This window comes from Lycorma delicatula, chromosome 4 (assembly GCF_047948215.1).
Source record: "Lycorma delicatula isolate Av1 chromosome 4, ASM4794821v1, whole genome shotgun sequence".
NCBI classification, from domain to species: domain Eukaryota; kingdom Metazoa; phylum Arthropoda; class Insecta; order Hemiptera; family Fulgoridae; genus Lycorma; species Lycorma delicatula.
In genome coordinates, this window is record NC_134458.1 from 7,880,137 (window position 1) to 7,904,959 (window position 24,823).

A 24,823-nucleotide genomic window follows, 5' to 3' on the forward strand; every position below is an offset into this window, starting at 1 on the left:
TGATATTACTGTATTATTTTAAAATATAATACAAAACATGTAAAGAAAGTTCGGTTTTGAATTTGGCACCTACATATCCAATGTAAATAGATGGCGCTTGTGTAGCTCAAATATTTCAATCAACAGTAAGTCATTAGCAACATCAGGTTAGTTACTGTTGTTTATATTCATCCATTTATAATGAGTGCTACAATTTGTGATCTAGCTGGGTGTGAAGTATGAGGAGTAATGATTTTTGATGGCAAAAAATAATTCTACAGCTGATATTTATAAGCAAATTTGTAACCTTTATGAGCCAAATATTAAGAGTTAATACTAAAATAAGACTGGTGCTGTTCATTTCAAGAAGGGCAAACAAACGCACATGATGAAAAATGTAGCAGCCAGCTGTTGTTTGACAGATGATTTGACTGAAAAAGTTGATAAAAAAATTCATGAGAATCAGCGCTTTACCACATCATAATTATTTTCTTTGATGATACCTGATGTTTCACGATCTCTGATTTATGAAGTTTTGATTGAAAAATTGGGCTATAAAAAATTGTGTTCCAAATGAGTGCCTAAGATGTCAACCGACAGACGCAAGAAAAAAGATCTTGCTGCAGTGCATGAATTTTTGTGGCATTATGAAAATGAAGGTGACAAATTGCTTACAATTAATGAAACCTGAATTTCTTATTCAAACATCAAGACAAAGCAACAGCCAATGAGATGGCAGCATTAATCATCTTTAGATCGAAGTTCATACAAGAATGTTCAGTTTCAGTAAAGAAGCTTATGGCTACTGTTTTTCTGGTTGTGATTACAGAACTAATTGTGAATGCTGATATGTAGTCTGAAACATTAAAAAATCTTGGAAGAACCAAAAAAAAAAAAAAAACAAACAAAGTGGAATGCTATCTCAAGGTATTGTTTTTGTATGAAAATGCCCAGCCACAACGATAAATCAGACTGACGCAATTGAAAAATCTTGTTGGTAAATCTTTAATCATCCACTCTACAGCCCCTAGCAATTATTTTCTTTTTCTTCACCTTAAACAACGGCTTGCATCAAAAAGGTTTGACAATAACAAATTGAAGAATGATGTTACTGCTTGGTTAAGTCACTCACTAGCTGTAGAAATTATTGAAAAGGGAATAAAGAAGCTAATGAAAACCCTATGACAAACGAGTTGAAGGCAGATATGTAGAAAGTAGAAAATAAATGTAGTTTTTACGCTAAGTAATAAAGACTAAATTTAACTATTTTAACACAAAAAACTTATTGAAAAATTGTAAAGAAGAATTATTAGTTATAATATTTTTTATAAGTGTATATTTCTCCTTCAAGAATTTCATAATCATACTTGAAAGAGAAAAAATTATTTTTAGTTCTAAATTACATTACTTAGAAGAGGAAAGGAGAATAAATATGCGATAAAAGGATTAAATAAAGGTACATTAAACACTGTAACTATACAGAGAATCACAGCAATTTTGATAAATAATCGATTTAAAAATCAATAAATCGAAATAAACAATTTCTGTTTCGAAATATAATCATAATTACAACAAACCTTTTCTAAAGCTGTCTGGTAACGAAGATGTAATGCTGTAGGATCCCAATCTATTGCAAGGCAAGAGCATCCGAACGAAAACTCAGCATCACTACACTGTATACGACAGCCTCGACAAAAACTGGTCCATGGACACCAGGCACAAACGGAACCTTCTTTATTCACTGCTTTTAATACGAATGGAAATTCATATCCTAAACTATCATCACTGAAATAAATGAAGAATAACATTTCAATAATTTTAATACAAATAATTTTTATGGAGCGGCTAAAAATAATGAGATATATCTACCTAAAAGAAGCTACTTCTCTTCAACAAAGCCTAATTTTTTTCTCTTTATAATTTGCTTTCTTTCTACAATTTCAACAATTTATTTTATTCAATACATTATCTAATCCTTGGTCAGTTGTAGGGTTAACCTATGTATTGTTGCAATGTTATCCGAGTGCATTCAACTAGCAGATCTCACAAAAGAAGATACGAATAACCTTTATGTATAAAGTTTTTTCAACTAAAAATACTAATGAAAACCCAATTAAATCTATCTGTTATATTTTCTATTTCTCTTACTAGTACTGTGGAGATCAGTAATGAAAGAAACCAAGCTTGTTTATCTACAAGTGATGCATAGCTTTCAGGTTTAAGGACTTCAATCCAATGATGTACATAACCTGACATTTTACCTAAGTAGATAAATGGGCTCAGATCACTTATCAAGTACAGGTTGATGACCCTTAAATAATACTTAAAAACAAAAATTAAAAAGTAGATTCTTGCTGGAACATTTATAAAATACACTGGATGGACACATGGTGAAAACTATTTGTCCACCATAGCAAAACTTAGCATAGTAACCAGTACAATACTAAGTTTCTTGGGATAATGTACTGGATAAAAAAAAAGATAAACGATTTCACAGGTACATCTCATGGCCATTAACCATGTAAAAAAATAAAACAATGCTGCTGTAACTTAAAATTAACAGTGATCATCAGACTCATTTTCTCTTTTATCTCTTAAAAACTTTTATTTAAAATACTGATTTGATTTCCCACTCTAACACAACTTTCTTTTTTTTCTTTTTTTCCTGTTCTGCCACTGGCAATTACCATTCAGTTATTACTTCAGAGGATGATGTGTATGAGTATAAATGAAGTGTAGTCTTGTACAGTCTCAGTTTGACCATTCCTATGGTGTGTGGTTAATTGAAACCCAACCAACAAAGAAGTCTTTGTCTAGCATTGGTTGTAAAAAGACGTGTTTTCTATTGTTCTGTGTTGTGTGTACCTGAATAACATTTCGAGTGTCGTCACCAACATACTGTTAGGACGCCCAGTCCAGCCGGCGATAGCGTTATATCTTTTGTTTGACCTTCTGGTCAAACCAGATAAGTTTTAACATTTATTTTAAATAAGTTCTTTTTTTTTTAACAGTGTCTAACAATCAGTTAAATACGTAGATTTTATTTTTAGGCTTATGACAAAGTAATTCTATTACTTTCAAACTATTTCATAGATTAAGTACTGATTAGTATTAAGTAAATCATTTTTACTTCAACTGTACTTAGTCATTCACCGATAGAGACTTTTCCAAGTTTAACCACCCGCTTGTATTAGCAACTTACGCTAATGTAAGGCGTTATCCACTTAATTTTTATTTTTTTTAAATAAGTTAATTTATTATTTTTGTGAATTTAAACTTATACTGGTGTTAAAATTTAGATATAATTTTTTTTTTTTTTTTGTGGTATCCCCTTTGGGGCCACCTGCGAAGAAGTAGGAGAGGAGCTCTCCTCACTAGGCTATGATGTGGCATCAGTGAAAAAGCTGACCACAAGGGACAGTAGGGAAACCCCTATGTGCCTTGTGGCATTTAAAAGAACGCCAGCCATCAGAAGCATCTGTGACCTGGACGATATGTTTTACTGTAAAATAACTGTGACGGTATTCATCTCACGAGGGGGCCATCCTCAATGCCACAGATGCCAAAAATTTAGCCACTCATCAAACTATTGCTGCAGGACAATGCTCTGCATCAAGTGTGGTGGGGACCACGAAACGATGTCTTGCCTTAAGTTGCAAGAAGGGCCCATTGTGCATGAATTGCAAGGGGCCTCACCCAGCAAATTATAGGAGATGGCCTTATTACAAGGAGAAGTCGGCCTGACAGAAGGGCACCCCACAAAAGTCCGTGATCACTGATGGGCATAGCTGGGCGTGGGTCACCCGGGGGGTACCAAAACCCCAGCCACAATAGGTTCAGCCCACGGCTCCCCTACTGCTGGGAAAAGAGGCACCACCTCCTCCCATACCACAAAGCCCCAACAGATTTCAGTGACCGAGAATGTTGCAAAACCAACCAAAACCAAAATTAAGACTACACCGCAGGCGACAAAAGAAACCAAAAATTCGGAAAAACCACAGCAGGTGATAACGAAAACTAAAAGTGTGGCAAAACTCGCAAGAGATCCTGAGGCTTGGCACCCACCAAAGATGGCATCAAAAACACCCAGCCACCCCGACAGGTAAAAGCTGGAAGCCGCGTCCTCAAAGGAGAGCACCAGGAACAACTTTCTGGCAAGGTTGTCAATAAAGGATGTCCTACCCAAAATAATGGCTATACTGCCCTGCCTGTTACAGGGGAAATCTATTAGGGACCTACTCCAGTCCTTGATTGAATGCATCACGACCTTACTCACCTATTATGGCTAGGCAAACTTTGCAACTGCTGCAGTGGAATGTGCATTCCGTAGCAGGCAAGACAGCGGAGCTATGCCATCTGGCTGATGACCTACAAATTGATGTGACACCGTTAGCAAAAACGCACCTCAATTCGAACAAATCACTGACCCTTCAGAATTGACAGGGTAGTGCCATGCTGAAGCCCCGCCAGCAGTGGAACCGGTATTTTAGTCCACAGATGAATCATGTATATGAGAGTTGAGGTCCACACTGATGTCACGGAACAGACCTGCATACATATACATCTAGGCACGGTATACGGACTGTCTTGACATATAACAAGCCAAACTCAGCTGTACCCGGCACTGACCTAGATGCTGTGCTGGATGGTCTCTTCATACTCATATTGGTTAGCTGGCATTTCTCCCACCACCACCCCATTCGGTCGCCCTAGAGCATAGACCAAATGTTCCGTGCCGAGAAACGGCTACTGTGCCTCTAAAAAACGGTATAGCGACCTCGATCCTAATGAGCTACCTAACTTGCGTGAGCAAATTAAGGAGAGTGCCGTACAACACCCGCTTAAGTGTCCCAGTCGCTCACTTGTCAACAATAAAACTAAATCGGGGAGGCACACCCCTTGTTACAATTAAAACTATTGAAGTTCTTATATCTAAAAGGCAGCAATTTAGGCTGCCATGCCTCGGTTGCTGTATGCCAGCTAGTACCTGTCCACCATTTAACAGCGCTTGGAGCTAGTTTGGCTGGTGGCCAGCCATTATCTCAAGGAAGGATTCCTACAACAGAGCTTAGGAGTCATTATTACATTACACAACCCTTAAAATTAACGATGACGGTTGAACATAGCAACCACGTTTGACTGGACCTCCCCGCAGACACATAACTTATCAGCCACCAGGCGAAACCGAAACAGATATTGGTTCAGGTTTACATGGTTGGTGAGCACCTGGGCACCCAGACGCCCTTAAAAACGAACTCGAGGCATACCATCCCCCCAGATCCTGTATAAAACTATACAAGGATCGTCCCTTAGTCGTGGTGTGCCATTCAAGCTGCCATGTCTCCATCGCGAGGCTCCATAGCCTCTTCCACAGACGGGGGATGGGCAACTGCACAAAATTTTATTCCGGTGGCATCCCAAATGCCTCGGCCTCCCGACCTCTTCGCAACTTCCACATGACTGCTCGAACTTTCACCACTAAATCAATTGGGAGAGCCTTTCCCAATACAGTAGTAGCCTCGTAGGAGGTTGTTTTAAATACACCAGTGCATACTATCATGGCTCTGCGCCGTGATAGTCGCTTTGTATTTCGTGATATTGTCACTTCATACTCATGGGCGATCTCATTTCTAAGCACATGTCTCGGAATAACCATTTACTAAATGCTAATGCCAGGTTATGTGAAGATGTAAGGGCTCGCAGGCTAGTAATCACAAGCCCTGAAGTGCCCACCTTCGTGAGTGCAAATGGTTGGTGGAGACCTGACGAGCTCAACATTGTGATTCTGAGGGAAGTAGAAATATCGTTCACAATAGAAACGATCGAGGACCTCAGCTTGGGCCATTCTCTGGTCTTACTGGAGTTGGACCTAGGAGGGGCCGAGTGAGACTCACCACCAACTCCCCGAAGGTTAGTGAACTGGAGAAAGTTCCATGAGGCTCTCCTACGGGATTTTAGGTTGGTAGATCCAGAACTCCTTACCACACCAGAGGGCATCGATGACACAGTCGATCGCGTCACGTCATCCATAAACAAGGTTCTGTCTTAAAGCACTACGGAGAAGGCTGCATGGCCCCTCTGCAATGATCTCCCACTTCATATCTCCAAGGAATTCTTGAAAAGCACCAGCTGAGGAGGAGATATCGCTTCACCCTCACTCCCGACGACAAGCAGGCATTTTCCAGACAAACAAACAGGGTGAACGTGTTGCTAACAAAACATCACGAAGAATCTTAAAAAGATTATCTCGTCTTATCTCGACGACATCTCTTCAGTGTTCAGGTTGAATTAACGGCTACGCAAACGAAAGAGGTCTCACCACCCGGTGCTGGGAGGAGGTTTCTTGGCTTATACCGAGTCAGACCGAACGGAGATCTTCACGGACACACTGGAGGAACAGTTCACTCCAAACCCGAACAACGACCATGCAACCGAGGTGAAGTCTTTCCTTGTAGACTACTTCGCTCAGGTAGAGGATGCCACCACCCCCTCGGGAAATAGACTGCGTCACTGAAGCAGAAGTGATTGCGGCTATCAAAATCACAAGCCCTGATAAGTTGCCAGGGGTGGACGGGATAAAGGCCTGAGCATTCCAGAACATTCCCACTCTCATAGCAACCATGACCACCCTTTTCATGTCCATTTTGTATGTAGGATATTTTCCAGAATGCTGGAAAATGGTGAAGGTGGTATGCCTGCCCAAACTGGGGAGAAGTCTATATTCCCCCCAGAATTACAGGCTGATTTCCTTACTACCACCATTGTCAAAGTTGTTTGAAAAAATTTTCCTCTAACGACTTGGCGATTCTTGGGCCAGAGGTTCAGTCTGAGCAGTTTGGGTTCAGAGAAGGCCACTCGACGACCTTCCAACTAGTTTGACTGGTGGATAGCCTTGTCGAAGGCTTCAACAGAAAGCAGTGACCGCGGCCGTTTTTTGGATGTGGCTAAAGCCTTTGATAAAGTTTGGCATGAAGGCCTATTGTATAAACTTGCTCACACAATGGTCCCTGGTGGCCATGTCAAGCTAATAAGGTCTCACCTACTGGGAAGACAGTTCACAGTATGCGTTGGGAGATTGGGAGGGCAATAACTCTGGTGGTTATCACCCTGGTAGTTGATAAGGATATATACAAACAATATGCTGTTGTCGGAAGGCATCAACACCGCTTTATACAGTGATGATATGGCATATTACTACACATCCTGAAATATGGATTACATGGTCGAGACTCCAACAGCAGCTGGATTTAGTGGAGCCATGGCTTGATAAGTAGAGAATTAGGGTCAACAGGGAAAAGTCAGTGGCAATGCTATTCACATATAAGCAATGCACTCTGGCCAGACAGCTGGAAATCTCAGAGGAAAAAACACCCTTTGATACAAAAGTTAAATATCTGGGAGTAGGCCTGGATAAACGGCTTACCTTAGGGGAACATGTAAAATATGTTACCCAAAGGGCAAAGGCCGCCAGGGGGTCCCTATACCCAGTGCATAATCGAGCCAGCCCCACTTCGCAGGCAACTAAGATACTCATATACAGACTCTATGTCTTGCCAATTGTGACATACGCCTGCCCGGCATAGGGAGCTCTGTTGTGCTGTACGTTTCAGAAAAAGCTGGAGGCCATCCAAAACGTGGCGCTGCAGATGATTTTCAGAGTGCTGTGGTTTGTCAGAAACACCACATTTCACTATGACACAGACATAAAAACCATGACGGAAGTGGGTGTAGCACAGGCACGTGGACTGTTTGGGAGAGCAGCTGTAACCGAGCACAGCCATCTCAGGGACATCTGCCGAGAGGACCCTACACAGCAAGGTGTGAGGAAAAGGCCTCATGCTGTGTTAGATGAACCACCATGAAAAGGCGGGACAAGGGTTTGTGTTTGATAGACCAGGTCAGGAGCCTCTACATTGGGTGAGCCAACAGGGAACTCCCACAAATAATTGCGGGCCTTTATTACGAGGTCATTAAAAAGAGATGTGTGTGTAAAGTCTCATATTGAGTGTAAAGTTGCTACAGTTCATAAATGTATTTTTTACAGTTCATAAAATGTTTATTTTTGATCAAAATTAAATCAATTTTATTTACTCCATTTCAGTATCATGCAATACTACTGAATTATAAAATGTAATATAACACCCTTACTAGTGCTTAAAAAATAATTAAACATTTAGTTGTGTTGTATTTTGTTCAAATTAAATGTAAAATAAATACATGAATCAATATTACTTTAATCTACCCCATTATAGTATCCTACAATAGATATAGATATACAATAGATAGATATAGATAACATCTAATGTCCTAACGAGTGTTTAATAACTGAACACATGGTTTTGTTGTATTATGCTCTGAAGGTGTCCTCAACAGGAAATAGATAAGACGCTGCTACTTGGCTGGACCCTTTGTCTACAGTCAAGTAAACAAAATAAAATAAAATATCTTTTAAACCTTTTATACCAAATCCACTGACTTGGTATTATGTTGTTCCCAACCTAATTTAATAGTCACTATTACTAACGGAAATATATCTTATATGACTGACCAATGTTTACTAGTAGACCACTTAATTATTCAAAATGATAAATGAAATAAATTGTTAACGTTCAAATTTTATTGAAAACATCTGAATCTAAGCCCAAATTATCCTAATTAATATTTTTCAACATTAGGGTTTTTTAAAATTTTTTTCACGTGCGATCAGGAACATTAAGAGATTTTTCTGCATATATATATATATATATATATATATATATATATATATATATATAAAAAATTAAATTTTATAAAAATTTAATAATCAGGTAGGTTGAAACATGAGAGGTTTGTCATATTGTTCTGAACGAGGTCTGTTATATCTTTCTTGCAATACAGAAGATGTCTTCTTTTTATGTCAGTTTCAGGTGAACCAGCACAATGACAGTGTCCATGCGATCCCCCCAAACCCTTCTCAGGCACACGTGTGTCTGAAAGCTTCCTCCAAACACTAGGGCCCCCATGGAAGGCAAATTCCTGTTTGACTGAAAGGCTCTAGCACCAAAAGGACTTCAAAGAACGGACTGAAGGAGGATATTGCCGGAAGTACAAAGCAGATACACGCTTAGTATCCCCATATCAGCCCCAGTCAATTGTTTCTCATTGATCTAAGAAACCGGAATGCAAATATGAAATCCATCCATAAATAAAATTAAACAAATATAATCTATAACCACCACAAAACAGATGATAACCCGCCAGATAAAATAGAAAGACACAGCAGCAAGGGACATTTGTCCAGGTTCTGTAATTAGTAGGGAGAAAAAAAATTCCTGCTATTCTTGCGCTCCGTTCCAACCACCAAAGAACACTGATATCCACAATCTACTATTCAAATCCAAATAAAAATAACTGCCTTTACTAGGCTTTCTACGCTGGAATACTTGACTTCCAAAGCAATTTGGGAAGAAGCGTTCACCACTAGACCAACCCGATAGGTTAACACAACTTTCTATATGGATATTACCTTCCAGAAAAGCAAACTGTCAACATTTCCAAAATACATAAAAAATATTCTGTAACTGATAAAGAACAAATGTAATACAAGTTAATAACAAAATCAAAACTGTATTCTCATCCTACATATATTAAACTAAACTACAAGAATAAAATTTGTATTTATGTTAAATAAACATATTACAACATACTAAATTTTAATTGTATTTTTGAAGGCATCAATCATTTAAAATTTACCATAAAATTTTTAATAAAAACAAATACACCTTATCCAAAATACAACAGAAAATTCTTGAGTGCTTTGAACACATCATCATCAGTAGTAAAATTTAAAATTATAATATAATGTTTTTGAGTTATGTTTTAATGAACAATTCAGACTGTTTTAATCAGAATATTCAAAACAAATTATGAGAAAAATAAAACATATTTCATCGTTTTAAATAATCTGAAAAAAAAAAAATCTGGCACAAATGTTTACTATGACACTACATCTTTTATTTATGTAACATCTTTTACTACTGACTATGATGTGAAAACCCATAAAACACAAGGTTTTTTATTATACTTTCTTGGTAACAGCTAAATTTTAACTATTATCAGTATCATTTTTAATTACTAATTTAACTAATAGTTATATTTACCAGTCCATAGCATGATTAGGTGGTGTAGATTCTGAAGGCGGAAGTGGAGTAACGAGTCGGGCGACTTGAGTCCAGACAGACTGGTAGAGATCTTGATGAGTAGTACTATCACTACAAGGAACTATAACCGGTAATCCGAATAACTGCGGTTTAATTTTTGTTGAAGATAAGAAATACATATCTTGCCTCAGCTGTAAAATTATTAATAGGCTAAAATTATCTTGATAATACACTGTTAAAGAGATTTAATTAATAAAATTATAGAATATGTGAGCATTTATTTTAACTATTGTAACTTATATCAAATAAATACATCTGAAAGATGTGGAGAACAAGTGAAAATAGAGATGCAGTTGATGCCTACAACAACCTTAATGTAATTGATATGCACAACCAATATTATAAATATGCGTCTTATCACTGTTAATCTATCAACTGTGGCAAAATCTGTTAATCTATCAAGGATAGGGCAAAAAGTGATGAGAATTGAAATTTAAACAGAATTTACAGCTTATAAAAACAACTGAATAGTAAAAAAGAAGAACAGTTTGAGTAATAATCCCGAATGGATTCCAAATTTCACAAGGTTGTATTACAGATAAAAGGAAATAGAAGAAATATAAGAAAGTATAATCAATCATTGGTAAGGAAAAGCATTGAAAGAGTTACTACAGAAGATATGAAATCGCCAGGGACAATAACAAGTTTAAATAGGCTAAGCGAGAAAGAAAGCAGAATGTTTTAAAATGTAAAGGATAATATACTCACAAGGGCAGTTGGTCAGCCTACAACAGAATTTACTGATGCTCCTTTGCAGGGTGGTAGGTGAGGGGGTTTCAAATGGAGCTTCAATTCAGCTCCATTTAAAGTTTTTCAAGCAGTTCAAATACCTTATTTGTGTCTGAACTGTTACAGCAGCAGCAACAGTCAGGCAACAAGGATTCCAGTCTCATAATCAAGAGGTCTCAGGTTTGGGTCTCTATGCCTTTATTTAACTCTTACTTTTTTCTACACATACACTAACAGAATGATTTTTTATATTATTATTTATAAGAATCTAGAAAGAACTATATGAATTTCATGTTTGCCAATTACTATTTTTACTATAACAATCATTAACCTTTTTAGGTTAATGAAAAGGTTTTTACCTTTATAAACATACGGGAATAAAGATCACATGGAGAATAAAGGATTAACAAATAAACAAACATATCTGGTTTTTTTTATTAGAATAATTTATTTTAATTTTTTCAAATTTTATTTATTTTAATTTTTAATATGCCTGTTACAATCCACAGGATGATAATATACAAAAAAAAAGAAACTAATGAAATATAAATATTTTCTCATTGTAACAGTCAAGCAGAACATGAAAATAAATGTATTTATTTTAATTTTTTTCAAGTATTATAAAACAGGAACTGTTAATTAGGATAATAATTATCAGTCAAAATAATAATCGGCAAACATAAAATTCATAAAGTTTTTTCCAGATTCTGATAAATATTATTATCATTATAAATACTATATAATTAAAAAAGGCAAATGCATTAGTGTAAAAGTAAGAAAAAATAAAACTAAAAAACCGAATATGCAGACTAGAAACCCAAGACCTCTTGACCACGAGGCTTAAATACTTATCACTCAGCTGCTGCCACTGTTGTGACTGTAGGTAAATATATAAATAAGCTACTTGAAAATCTTTAAATCAAATTGATCTGGAAACAGGGGTTGAGTTGGAAGCTACCATTTTGGTTTTAGAGTAGGGATCCTTCTTCTACCTACCACACCACCCTGCAAAAGGGCATAAAATCCAATGTATGCTGACCACCTGCTGCCCTTGTGAGTTCTAACTCCTAGAAAATTTTAATCTATATCAATACGCTGATACTAGTAACACCAGTAAGCTATACTGGTAACACTAATTTGATTTTAAAGAAATCAAAATATTACTACATTTTCTGTTTTCTGTTTGTTTACTACATTTTTTCTGTTTGTTTAACCGTTACGTTATAACACAGGAAGAGGCTTCACATAAAAATGATATTTATTTTCTAGTGACATCCACGCTGAAGTGTAATAAATTTAAGAACAATAAATTTTTTAATTCAATTTCTGTATAATACGGTTTATAAGATCCCAAAGCTACTGAACGACTTCTTCATCAGCCCAAACGATCCGCATTTGTGATGGGCTCCTTGTTTGTAATTACTATTTTTTATGTAGTTATGAAAACTGTACGGTGTGCGCTTAAAACCATATGAAATCCTAGTGTTTAATCATTCATTTCACTGTATTTATCGGTTAATGCGAGACTGGAAATGTTTACAAGGCTTTTCTTTAGTACAGGCACTTGTAAAAATTTTCACAACATGGTTAACATCTTCAGGTAGCACCCAATTCTATAATGAGATGACAGAATAAGTTCTATTTTAATTTTTTTCTGCAAGTAATATTTCTTAATTAAACTTTGAGAATGTGTTTTTTGATATCGCTGGTTGAATGTCCTGATCTCTTGATTTCAGTAACTGTGGTTCAATTTTTATACCCCCAAAATGTATTTTTACATACGAGTATAAATATTCTTGGTGGAAGGTATTGTTTTTTTACACTATTTCAAGTTTTGAAAACAACATAGTAGATCTAGTTACGAAAAATATCTACACTTTTGTGAATCAACATGAACTAATCAACAGAAAATATATTAACATGAAACCCACAAATATTTAATTTTCCTTTAAAAACTATTTGGGTAATTATAACCAGAAGCTCTGCCTAAACCCTGATATGCTTAGATCAAGTTTGTAAAGGTAACATATAATTAAATGCAGAAGATAGAATGGCATCTGAGAGAATGATAAAGATTTATCAATGAAGAATGAAAACTTGCACAAGTAGGCAAGTTGTTATGTAGGGTAGTAATACTTATACGTAGCAACTAACATGAACATTGTTTAACGTAGCGAGATGATTTAATATAATAAAAACAAAAATAAATATAATTTAAAAAGAAACAACTTTTAACATCCTATCAATAAATTCTCATTAAAAGTAAATGAGTCGTATTACAGTAGTATGAGAATAATGCTCTTAATAATAAGTAGTTATTACAGAAGAATAAAATATAAATATGCCTTAATCACTACCCATTATGTTATTCACTATGCCAAACCCACGAAAAAAAAAGGCTGCTGTAATCTACCAATCCATCAATCTCTACAAGCAACACCTTTATCAAAGACTATGTACTCAACATACTACTCTTAAAGAACAACCATTAGCTACACCAAGTACCTCAGGTGCTTGATGTAACGTAAATTTAATAATTGAGGTGCACTCAATATGAATGCATAACAAATTCAATATCTTATTTTGTGTTTATACTTACAATTAAATGACTGTAGTCTATACATAACTATTTATTTTTATATACTACAGATCTATGTAAAACGTTAACATTTTATATTAATTGTATATTTAGCAACTTTTGACCTGTAATTTTCACAACTTGATATGATGTAAAAAAAACTATTATTACAGTACTGCAATTATTTTCACAGCAGTCAACTATCTGCTACTACTTTCAGCAGTCTGTTTATTTACATCTGCACTTCCATAAATAAAATAATTTTAATTTGTGATAATGTTAATCACAATACGGTCAGTTTTAACTGGCTTGTTGAAAAGTTAAGATTCCTATGATGATAATAAAAACTTTTATGTTAAATCTGTTTTTCAATTTCATTCATTATGTTTTTATTTATTGAATTTGTTGATGTAACATGAAAGCCATAAAAATTAATTAACATGTCACTGAAAAAATAAAACCTGATATATCATCAATCAAAAACTATTAATACAAATGAAATGTTACCAGTTTTCGATGAAGGGCAATGATATAATTAGGTTGGTGAAGTGGCATAGCGTCAGTGCTATCAGATAAACTAGAACTGCTGGCGCTACAATTACCACTATCCGTCTGTCCGGCAACAACTAATGATGGAGGAATTCCAGCTCGTTCTGAAGCATCACTCATTTCTGATTCGCTGCTCATTATTCCTTCCATAAGTGGACTCTACAAAAATATAAATCATTATTGCATCCTACCAGTGATAAGAACATTGTAACAACACAGATGCATTCATGTGCTATGATGATATCACAGCATGACATGTACTTATGATTGTGATATTCTGCCTGCTTATCTTACAACGAAGTTTAATTACCTGCACTAAAAGTACATTTTATCACTAAAAGGCTTTACAAATGTCAATTTTTAATTATTAAGTTTAAAAAATTTACTGATTATAACACAATAACAGTACGTGAGATTTTAATTGGGAAAATCAGATAAATTCATGTACAAGAGCCAATAAATATGTAAATACAGAGAATTATGCAAAATTAGAAATTTCTCAGGTCTTACAGCATTTTGTTATAATTATAAAATATACTCTTACTGCATATTTTACAAATTATTTATTTTAGTTAATTTAAATAATCTTCGGCAAAATAAAAAATTAAAAGAGAGCAATTCAATTATATACATATAATGTATCTCACAGAACTCTCCAACTCATTTTTACTCTTCTGTCTACTTATCTATAACCTAAAAACACTGTAAATCAGCTTTTTTCTGCGTCCAATTTTTTTCTGCCAAACAATTTCACTGGGTTTAAACAATCACCAAACATTATTTTTAGACAAAACAATATCTTCCAGTCCTCTTCTTGCAGCATTAAAATAAATCCTGTCTAGCCATTCAAATATATCTTCCTTTTTTATTATATGATTTTATTACGGTACTGTAACTGATCGGGAATGTGACACACATCAGTCTAGCATTTCGCGCCTACTGTTCATGTAAAAATCATTCCTATTAGTATTATTAAATAAATATATACATACAAATAATTTTATTGAACATATTGTCTAGTGTGTAGCAATCAATAAAACTACTGACAAAACCATCTACAAACACATTAATTTAACAGTAAGTTCTATATAAACTTTTCAATCAGATAAGCCATTACCTGAGACATTATTTGGATAACTAGACAAATCAATGTATTCGAAAAGTGCTTTAAATATAATCTGTATAAGTTTGCATTGAACTTGTAGAAAATTTTTATGTTTTTGGATGATCTTTGTTGGCGTATATAACAAGTTCAACATATTATTACACCAAAAAAATACCAGTATTATCTCATTTTTTCCTAGGAAAAAACAAGACATAAAATATTAATTAAATAAAATTAAAAGTAACAAATACTCACCTCTAAATCACTAGATATGTTAGGGAATGCAGAAGATTCTTCAGTCACAATACCTACTCGTGCACCACCTGCTAATAAATAAAATTAGATTCAAACTATCTCATAAAAATTATCACAAGCAATTAGTTTTATAATCAAGTGAAATATATCTTAGGTCATAGAGTTCCTACTAAAACAACAACAACCAAACACACTAAAGAAGTGAAATATATAAGCAGAAGCTTTACAATGAATTGCGTTCACAATTTCAGCTGCAATAGTGATTCTGATTGTGAAAAATATTCCAAATTGATAACAGGATCTGAATATCAGATCAAAAATAATAACTATCTTGAAAACAAAGGGTCCTAGTACTTTGAAAAAATGTTTAATCCCCTTATCTGATCTCACCACAAATGGTAACATCAGGGTGCCCCAAGGATGCAGTTTTGATCAAGTTTGGAACAGAAGGAACATTTCTACACTACTCACTTGCATCCAAGTCTTTTCAAGAAAAAAATTTGGTCGGATACTTTCTGAATAGGCCTCGTATTATCTATATATATGTTAAAAATTGTCTTACCCATAGATGGATGAGGTTGAATTGATCTTTGAATAGCAGTAAAGGTTTGCGCTTCCCTCTGAGATCTTTGGGAATTAATCGATAATCTCTCTTCATCTCCAGGTAATTCATAAACATAAAATGGTTCACAAGATTGGTTTTGACTTTTAACTTTGGAGTCATCAGAATGCACTACCTTAAAAAAACAAAAAATAATAAACTACCCAGATAAATCATATTCAACTATAAAAAATACTACACTAACATACAGACAAATACACAATCATAAATAAAAAGTCACTTAAATTATCGATGTAAATAACTTTCCTTATTGTTAATCAAAAATAAATGTTTGCAATTCTACCAAACTAATATAGGGTATATAAACATTTTTCTTCCGATGTAACCGCCCTATATCCAAGACAGACCAGGCATGTGGATTAGATTATTGGTATAAGTACACATAGCTATTTATATATTTATCAATGACATTTGCTAATTCACAAAAAAAACAATATAACAATACAATGCAACAGTAATAGTAATAGGAAAACCAAATGCACAACAAAACAAGAATGAGTGTAGCCAATTAATCAGAAAAAATCCACAAAGAGAACAGGGCATAGTAACATATTACAAGGAATTAAATATTTTTTTTTTTAGTTGATAGACATCATCATAAAAGAAGTCATGGAGTGGAGAGGCCAGTTTGCCGAGCTTGTAAAATCGTGGAATAGTACTATGAAGCTCAGGTGTAGAGAACACACACAACAGCTGAACAGGTGTAAAGAACAAGTACAGCTTGGAATTCTGAAATCAAGCAGCTTATGTTATTCAGTACAGCCCACTTTGCCGACAAGAACTTTTCGGAGAAATATAACATCATGCAGATGTCATCTCCTAAGCAATGGTTTCACCTCCAAGACCTCCTCCACAGCATTCAGTGGCACAGACCGGTATTATCAAAGCCATCCCATACCTGACCCCAACAACACACAAAAATCTGTCCTGTATCCTCTGGATGTGTCCAAACTGATTAGGTGATGAAACAACACTCCCAAACTCCAGAACTGATCTGACAAGAGCAGCATAAACAATCCTCACAGCTTCCACACTCAGACCCATTTTGAACTGATGAGAAGACTGAGAGCTTGAGCAGCCTTACTAGTAATAACATCTATGTGATCTACAGGGTTAAGACTGTGTGAATGAGTAATCTCCAAGTTACAGACAGATGACTCACACCTTAGTGCAGTCACATATATTATAGTAATAAAACTGGAATAACCAACTGAGAGGTGTCTCAGTTCTTACAGTCTTGGCTTTCATTTTAACTATTATAAAAAAAAAATGGCTTTGCATTTTCAATAATTTAAAAAAAAATCAAATAAAATTATAATGGAAATAATAATAAAGACAATTTTAAGATTCATATTATTCTTCTGTACTGTTAAGTTGTATTTAAATAAACCACCTACTACAGAATATTGAAATAAGACATGTCTTACCTTAATCTTTCATGAAAGTACTTTTGTGGTATTCTGCATCCTCAGTCATGATTGAAATAATTCCATTACTGCATAATAAAAAAATAAAAATACTAAAATAATGATAACTGTGTATTAATTTATATGAATGCTGCTATTTGTTGCAGTTTTTATAACGTCTCCCTCAAACAATGTCTGATGGTTTATTTGAATTTAGACTTAATTTCTTTTTTAATTTTTGAAATTCAAAATTTCAATTTGATAAACCATCACATGTTTGAGGGAGACATTTTTATAAAACCTTTCATGAAAAATTAAGGTGAAATATGTCTTGCCTCAATAATTTGTTCTAGGTGGTTTATTTAATAGAAGTATATACATATAAATAACTGTGAGTTTTACTCTGCTAATACTGAGAGTAGATATGTTAAATATCATTAACAACGTGACTTGCAATACTTTATTTCAGTTTATTTCTTAACACAAATGTACTAATTCTACTTTTCAGAAAATTTGCATTTCCATTCAAATTAATACAGGAAAACTGAAGTAATCCACACCACCAACTGCTGGTTCCTGACCAGAATATACTTCAAGAAACACCAATATATTTGCTGCAAAATAAATTTGTAATTTTGAAATACATATGTACATATATACATTCAATATCTCAATTTTTACAGTTTGGCTGATCACAAATCTATTTTTGCATAAATGATTACAGTTCAATTCATTTACTTATATATTGGAACATATACATTTATTATTTACATAAAAATTATTTTATATATTTATACAATATAGAATACAGTAACCTTAAAAGTTTTTTTTCATGTTTAAATATAGTCTATGTTTATAATTACTTTTTTAAATTGAGAATTTTTCTGGTCTAGAAAACAAATATACTTGAGCTATGCCTAATGATTTATAGTTTACAGTTTTGTACAATATGCAAACTGCAATTGGTGAGGCACAACTGCACTTTTTTTCATATTTAAAACTTATTTATATGTACATAATATGTTTTTGCACACACTTTTAACACATAAATAGAAGTAATGATCTATATTGAAAACAATTCAGTAACAAATCTGAATTACAACACATCTTACCTTAATTTCACCATCGGAGACTTCAACTACTTTTAGTAATGATGCAGGAATTCCTATCAAGTTAGATAAATTAGTCTTCAATACAGCAAAGGTCACATCAACATTTAAACGTAATCCATATTGTACAGGAACTGAACCATTCAAATTAAGAACTGTAAATTAAATAAAAACCAACTGTATTATTTATTTTTAATCATTCTATATATAATTAAATGAAATTTTATAAAGATTACAGTTAAAGCTACTTTTAATAGGTTTACCATTATTGTACATATATAAACAATAGTGATAGTAATAAAGTAATGATAGTAATCATTATTTTTAAATTTAATTTAACCATTTTTCATTCTCACAGAAGAAATTTTAAAATAATAAGTAATACTTAAGAATCAATCACCTAAATTTCTTACATTATCAAACCTTTAAACCTCACAATTATGAAGTAATTTGTGAAATTAACTTTTTTTTAACTATACATACAACATAATTTCTTAATTTGTACTAAAGAAGATGAGAGAAATTGTCCAAATTACAAATTTTCCAGATTAATGCAAAGGTTTAGTAAAGAAAAGTTATCAGACAAAAATTGTAAAACATTCAGTGATTTAATAGATTTTAAACATAAGTTATATAATCAGATTAAATAAAAAATGCCAGGCATAATAATGTAACTGGGATGATTTGTGCTAACTAGTTTATATGTAAAAAAAACTTTGAAGGCCATTATAAATAAAATGTAAAAACCTTTTAGCTGTAAATATTATTTCCAACAAAATTATGCATTTGTACTTTCCAAAAGAAAAGTCTTTTGAATCTGATTAAGGTGGACTGATCATTTGCAGGTAATATCAGAAAAAGAATACCAAAAGCAATACCCCATAATAAAATACAAGGAAAAATTCAAGAAGTAGACCAATAAATGATAGTTGGATAAGTTAAAAGAAAGGAAAATTAGGAATAGAAAACATTAAAGAATTGTTCTCTTATTTATGAAGGCAGAATAACAGAATGGAGAAGATTCAAATTAAAATTGTTGTTATTAAGATAATAATTACTATTTTATCTTTTCTGCTAAGATCACTACAATTTCTATCTTGAGTACTGCTTACCTTTCTTAGCTTCATTCTTTTATCACTTGTTGACATGTTTTGGAACCACTTCATTGTCAAAACAAGGTAAGACATAACATCAAATATAGGGAGGGGGCATTGACTAAACACTACATAAAGATTAACAGAAATTTAAAAGTACCAGTACAATAAGTTCTGATGATGGGAGTGGTTCCGATACACATCAAGAAGTGATAAAAGAATGAGTCTAAGAAAGGTAAGCTGTACTCAACATAGAAAGGATTCAGGTTACTGATCCATACTTAGCCCAAATCTTCTCTAGAAAACAGAAAGAAAAACAAGTTTCTTTGCTGTTTTCTATAATGCAGATCAAAAAGATAGCATTTCCATTAATATAGTTGAGTAAAATACTTATCAATTTTAAAACAGATAATCTGTACATTGAAAATTGAATGAAGACACATTATGACCCTATTTTAGTAATATTTTAACCTCATTATTGTTACATTCTTACCATTGTTTATCTGTTATTGTAAGCCAGCTTGTCATGAGTTTCATTATAAGCTATTTGGTGGAATATGGTGCCCCCCCCCCCACTAAACGTTTTAGCTCTGATGTAAATCTTTGGCGGTAGAGGATAGGTTAATATACCAATTTAGTGTAAGTAATGTCAGGTAAGATTGTGTTACATAGTATTGTCTAAAAATATTGTTTTTCTTATATTATATCTGTTTCAATGTCTATTTTTTCGTTTTATTTTATTTGCTGTTCTTCTTTGTAATTTTCATCTTTAATAAAATTTAGTATTTGTATGTTACACTGAATTTTTATAATTACCTGTCACAGAAAGCAAGATTAGAGGAAGTTAAGTTTTACATAGCCAAACTAGGAAGGTTATTTTAAACATTTTTAATTTTATCAAGAAGGAGTCAGTAAAAAAGGGTATTTTACTCAAAAAGGAATAGCAGAATCTATTAAAATATCAAGAAGAAGGGTTCAGAAATTTCTGGTAGAGACAAAACACAATGGTGGTACTATCTTTTCTATTCCTCACAAAAAAAAAAAAAAAAAAAACGGCCAAGAGGAAAAGAGAAAATTGATCCATTGTACTGTAAGAAAAATAATTAGTGAGTTTCATCACACATAATGACTGCTTACAACTATCCCAGCAATTCTCACTATTTTGAAAGAATGATAGATTTAAAGGGGGGTAGGTAAATGGGCTTTGCGGTGTGTAATTAAGAAATCAGGGTTTCAATAGAAAAAATTTCTTAACAACTGTAAGTTACCAATTGAAATTTGTGAAAAGAGTTCATATCTTTGGTCAACAGAGGCGTACAAATGACAAGACCGGCCACATTATTAATACCAATGAAATTTGTGCTAAACCTAATTAATCTCATACTATACATGGGCTGACATTCCACACGACATTTCCAGTTTACTCACTCCTATGTCAGAAGATAAATATAGCATTATAAAAGAAGGTGGTAAAAATGGCTTTATGAATTTGTTGCTTTTGTTTAAATTTGGACAAAACATCAGAGATTATCAAATTCTAATTATTTAAATTATTTACTCTTGTTATAAAAAGGGCGATACTAAATTTAACGAGAAGTCAGTTGTAGCAGGCAATGTGGCTATCATAACATTAAAATAGATTCTGCACAAAAGTTTTTCCAGAAAAGATTAAATTATTGGATAAATAACAATGAAGTTTAATGCCAATATGTTGAAACCGGAATTATATAGTTTAATAAAACAACCTGAAAATAGATTCATGACGTAGAAAATTGATACTTTGTTAGTAAAATGTGGATAATATTTTACAACTGCTTAACATCCCTACCTATATCTGATGGAGTACATATGGATGAATATAAAAGATTTTGTTGCAAAACAGAATAAAACCTTTAATGTAGATGAATTAAGTTAGTTCACGACAGAGTAACTTCTACAACAGAAAATGATTAAGAGTGTAAAATGTTAAAAAGTAAAGGAAATATAAAAAAAATGATTTATTATTAAAAAAATACCAATTGTTTAATACAACAAAGAAAAGAAAGAAAGATTAATAAATATAAAAGAATATTTGCGTAAGAAAGAATATTAATAAATACAGAAGATAGAAGTAAATTAAGTGCTAACGACAGTGATTGTGATTAACTGCAATCACATAGGTAATGATAGTGATAAGAGTGGGGTAGAAACATTAAACAGCTAAAAGCTAATTATGACAAAAAATGAGTTTAGTAAAACTGTTTAAACCAATTTTTTAGTGCGTATATACATTTAAGGATTTGCCATTCAAAGATACTTTATGATTCTTAAAATATATATGATATTATTATTATTAAAGTAATCAGATTTAATGTACTATAAACTTTATATAAAATATTTATGCATTACTAACAGAACGTCATTGTTTTTTGTGGAATATTTGTGCATAGAATGAAAAGTAAGCCAATGTTTTTGTGAACTATAGTATAGTATTTAGTTATAAAATATTATAAGTTGTTCCATTTTGTACACTTTCACACATATATAAGTACATAACGTTCACTCCCACTTTCGCTATGCACACATCATCCAAGTGACAAGTCCTCCCAAATCAGATACACATGATCATTTTTGAGCAATATTACCTTAAATAAATTTTTTTTTGTAAATAATGAAAAAACTACTGAAGTTTTATTTCGTAACCAAACCGTGTTTCTGTAATTATAAGGCATAAAACATCTATTGTCTTTTTCTTTTAGTGAAAAACTTCCAGAGTTAAATAACATATCCATTAAATAATACCTCCAGTTTATACAGGGTATTTTTACACATAAATAATTTAGTAGACACTGACTAAAGATATGTCATTTCAAGAGCAGTATTAAAGAGTTTAACTTTACAATATGGAATGTTAATGATCTTATGTAATCACATAAATTTCAACTTAATAAAGCTTTTGCTCTCTACCAGATTATACAAATGATAAAACTTTGTACAATACATAGGAAAACATAAATCGATACTCAATAGTTAAATCAATCACAATTATTCAAAGACAACAGCTTCATTAAAAGCAAACAAATGAATTGTTTATTCTTTTAAATTACAAACTAGCAAACAACAAAAAAAGTATTACCTATAACTTGAACATGCACGAATGATTCCAAAGGCAAAGGCAAAGATAATGAATTGAAGGCTTCAAATTTTGCAGATTCATATCCGCACACACTACAGGTTATTGATGATTTCAGCTGGCCATAAAATAAATCAGTAATAATTGATCTGTTCCTTAGAGTTGTAGCTTCCCATGACTAAACACAGATATTTAACATTCATATAGATAATTTTACTTAGATTGAAACAAAACATTAAACTTACATGAATTTAATATATTAAACAACTGCCACAGAAACAAATATAAAATCAAAATCGCTTAAAAACATCTTTAAGGTATCTAACAGAAGAGATGTTTATTACAAGCTAAGAATTTTTCTATACAAAATGATTTTTTAAATTTGTTTGTTATTTCTAAATAGCACTGACTCTACATCAGTTATAAGCAAGTGAATAACATTAACATTAACAACAATAACAACTGACAACAAAACATTAACAACTGAATAACTGAGTAAGGTTCAAAGACTTTCTGAAGGGGCAAATTATAACATACCCGTTTAACATCTGCTAATACATTCCTTATGATTTAAGGTGCACTCTTTAAGATTTCAATTATGTAATTTTTCAAGAGGGTACCAGATGTTCCAATGATACAATCAGATTTTTATAAACCATATTGCTCAGAACCCATTATTTGATTGAATATTGGTATAGTCATGATCGCTATGGTAACTTATAACAATGAATAAGAATAAAAATAACAAGTTGCCGCATTAAAATTTTAAAAATATAAACTAACTAAATATAAATATAACTAATTTTAAAAATATAAAAAAATATTTATATTTTTACTTAAAAGTAAAAAAAATAATTATCTAATGATGCAAATTAATAATAAAAGATAAAAATAATATAGTAGCTGCAGTAACAATTAATTCTACTTCATAGCTAATGTTTTTCAGCGTTTCTATAGTGATCAGATTATAAAAGCATATCACAATAGCCATTAACTCTCAAAATAATAAATTAATTAGATTTCATATTAAAATAAATTATATATTTTTTACTCTTAATTTACTGACAATTAGAACAATAAATAAAACAATTTTCTTACAACAACACAAGAATTTAACCTCTTAATTTTATAGAATAAGCTATAGAAAAGTTTTATATAAATAAAATATAAAACAACAAAATAAAATTGGAAATATAAAATAAATCTGAGAAACTAAAACTTTCAAAGTACTCAGTAGCGTTAACATACTATTGCCATACATTGCATTAAATTTACGTAACATTAACAGACTAATTAACAGTAAATTGTATAATACACTACCAGCATCCTTTAGCTGAGCAATAAAATTTTTTGATACTCCTTCTTTAAGACCAGAAAATGTTCTGAAAAATGGGAATATTACATGGAAAAAGTACAATAGAATTAATAACATGAATAAATGTAGGCCTTTATTTGAGGTAAGGGTACTACACTTGACAAGGTGAATTTTTTTTTTAAATACGTGAAGTGTAAGATGTAATACACAAATCTGAAAATCTACCAGTAAAAATATATATTCTTAGGTTAAATAAGATTACAATCTAACTGCAGAATGCTTGACAAACAAAAAGTAATAAACTTGATATAAATAAAGTAATAAATGACACAAAATTGAAAAAAAAACCATAAAAAACAGTAAATATAAATATATATATGACTGCTGTTGAAACAATGAATTAAAATTACCAAAGACTAAATATCTTAAGTCCCATATAGCACAGAACACTGGGAAAATTCTGCACACTACACAAATAAAACCATGCCTGCATAGAACTGCTTTTGATGTAACTCAAGTGAAAAACATTATCATGGAATAAATATTAAATTGTAAGAAGTCATTAATAAATCCCATACACTCATATACAGTTATAGAACTTCAGCTCAGCCACAGATTATATATTACAGTAAGCAGCAAGATACTATTCTGTTTTAAAATTTAAAACATTATAATTTTAATACTATAATTTTTTTAGATGAGGAAGATAATTTTGTAAATAAAAAGTTGTACTATTTAAATAAATCTTCATTTTTTCTACCACAAATATTT

At 32.4% G+C, this 24,823-nt stretch overlaps 1 protein-coding gene across 4 annotated transcripts in view; it reads right to left on the reverse strand.

Moving 5' to 3' along the window:
• Positions 1–24,823, reverse strand: part of Usp32 (Ubiquitin specific protease 32) — a 138,205-nt gene that overhangs the window by 21,884 nt on the left and 91,498 nt on the right. For 3 of the 4 annotated variants that reach the window (XR_012756017.1, XM_075362252.1, XM_075362250.1), the window contains 7 exons: positions 22,741–22,915; positions 18,535–18,686; positions 15,957–16,131; positions 15,395–15,465; positions 13,993–14,193; positions 10,119–10,309; positions 1,557–1,764 (listed from right to left, as the gene is read on the reverse strand). Coding sequence is in view for 3 of the 4 variants with exons in the window: in XM_075362252.1 (XP_075218367.1) it covers positions 1,557–1,764; positions 10,119–10,309; positions 13,993–14,193; positions 15,395–15,465; positions 15,957–16,131; positions 18,535–18,686; positions 22,741–22,915 (1,173 nt within the window). In the remaining variant the exon portion in view is untranslated. The remainder of the gene's footprint in view (positions 1–1,556; positions 1,765–10,118; positions 10,310–13,992; positions 14,194–15,394; positions 15,466–15,956; positions 16,132–18,534; positions 18,687–22,740; positions 22,916–24,823) is intronic. The other variant, XM_075362251.1, reaches the window with a different exon arrangement.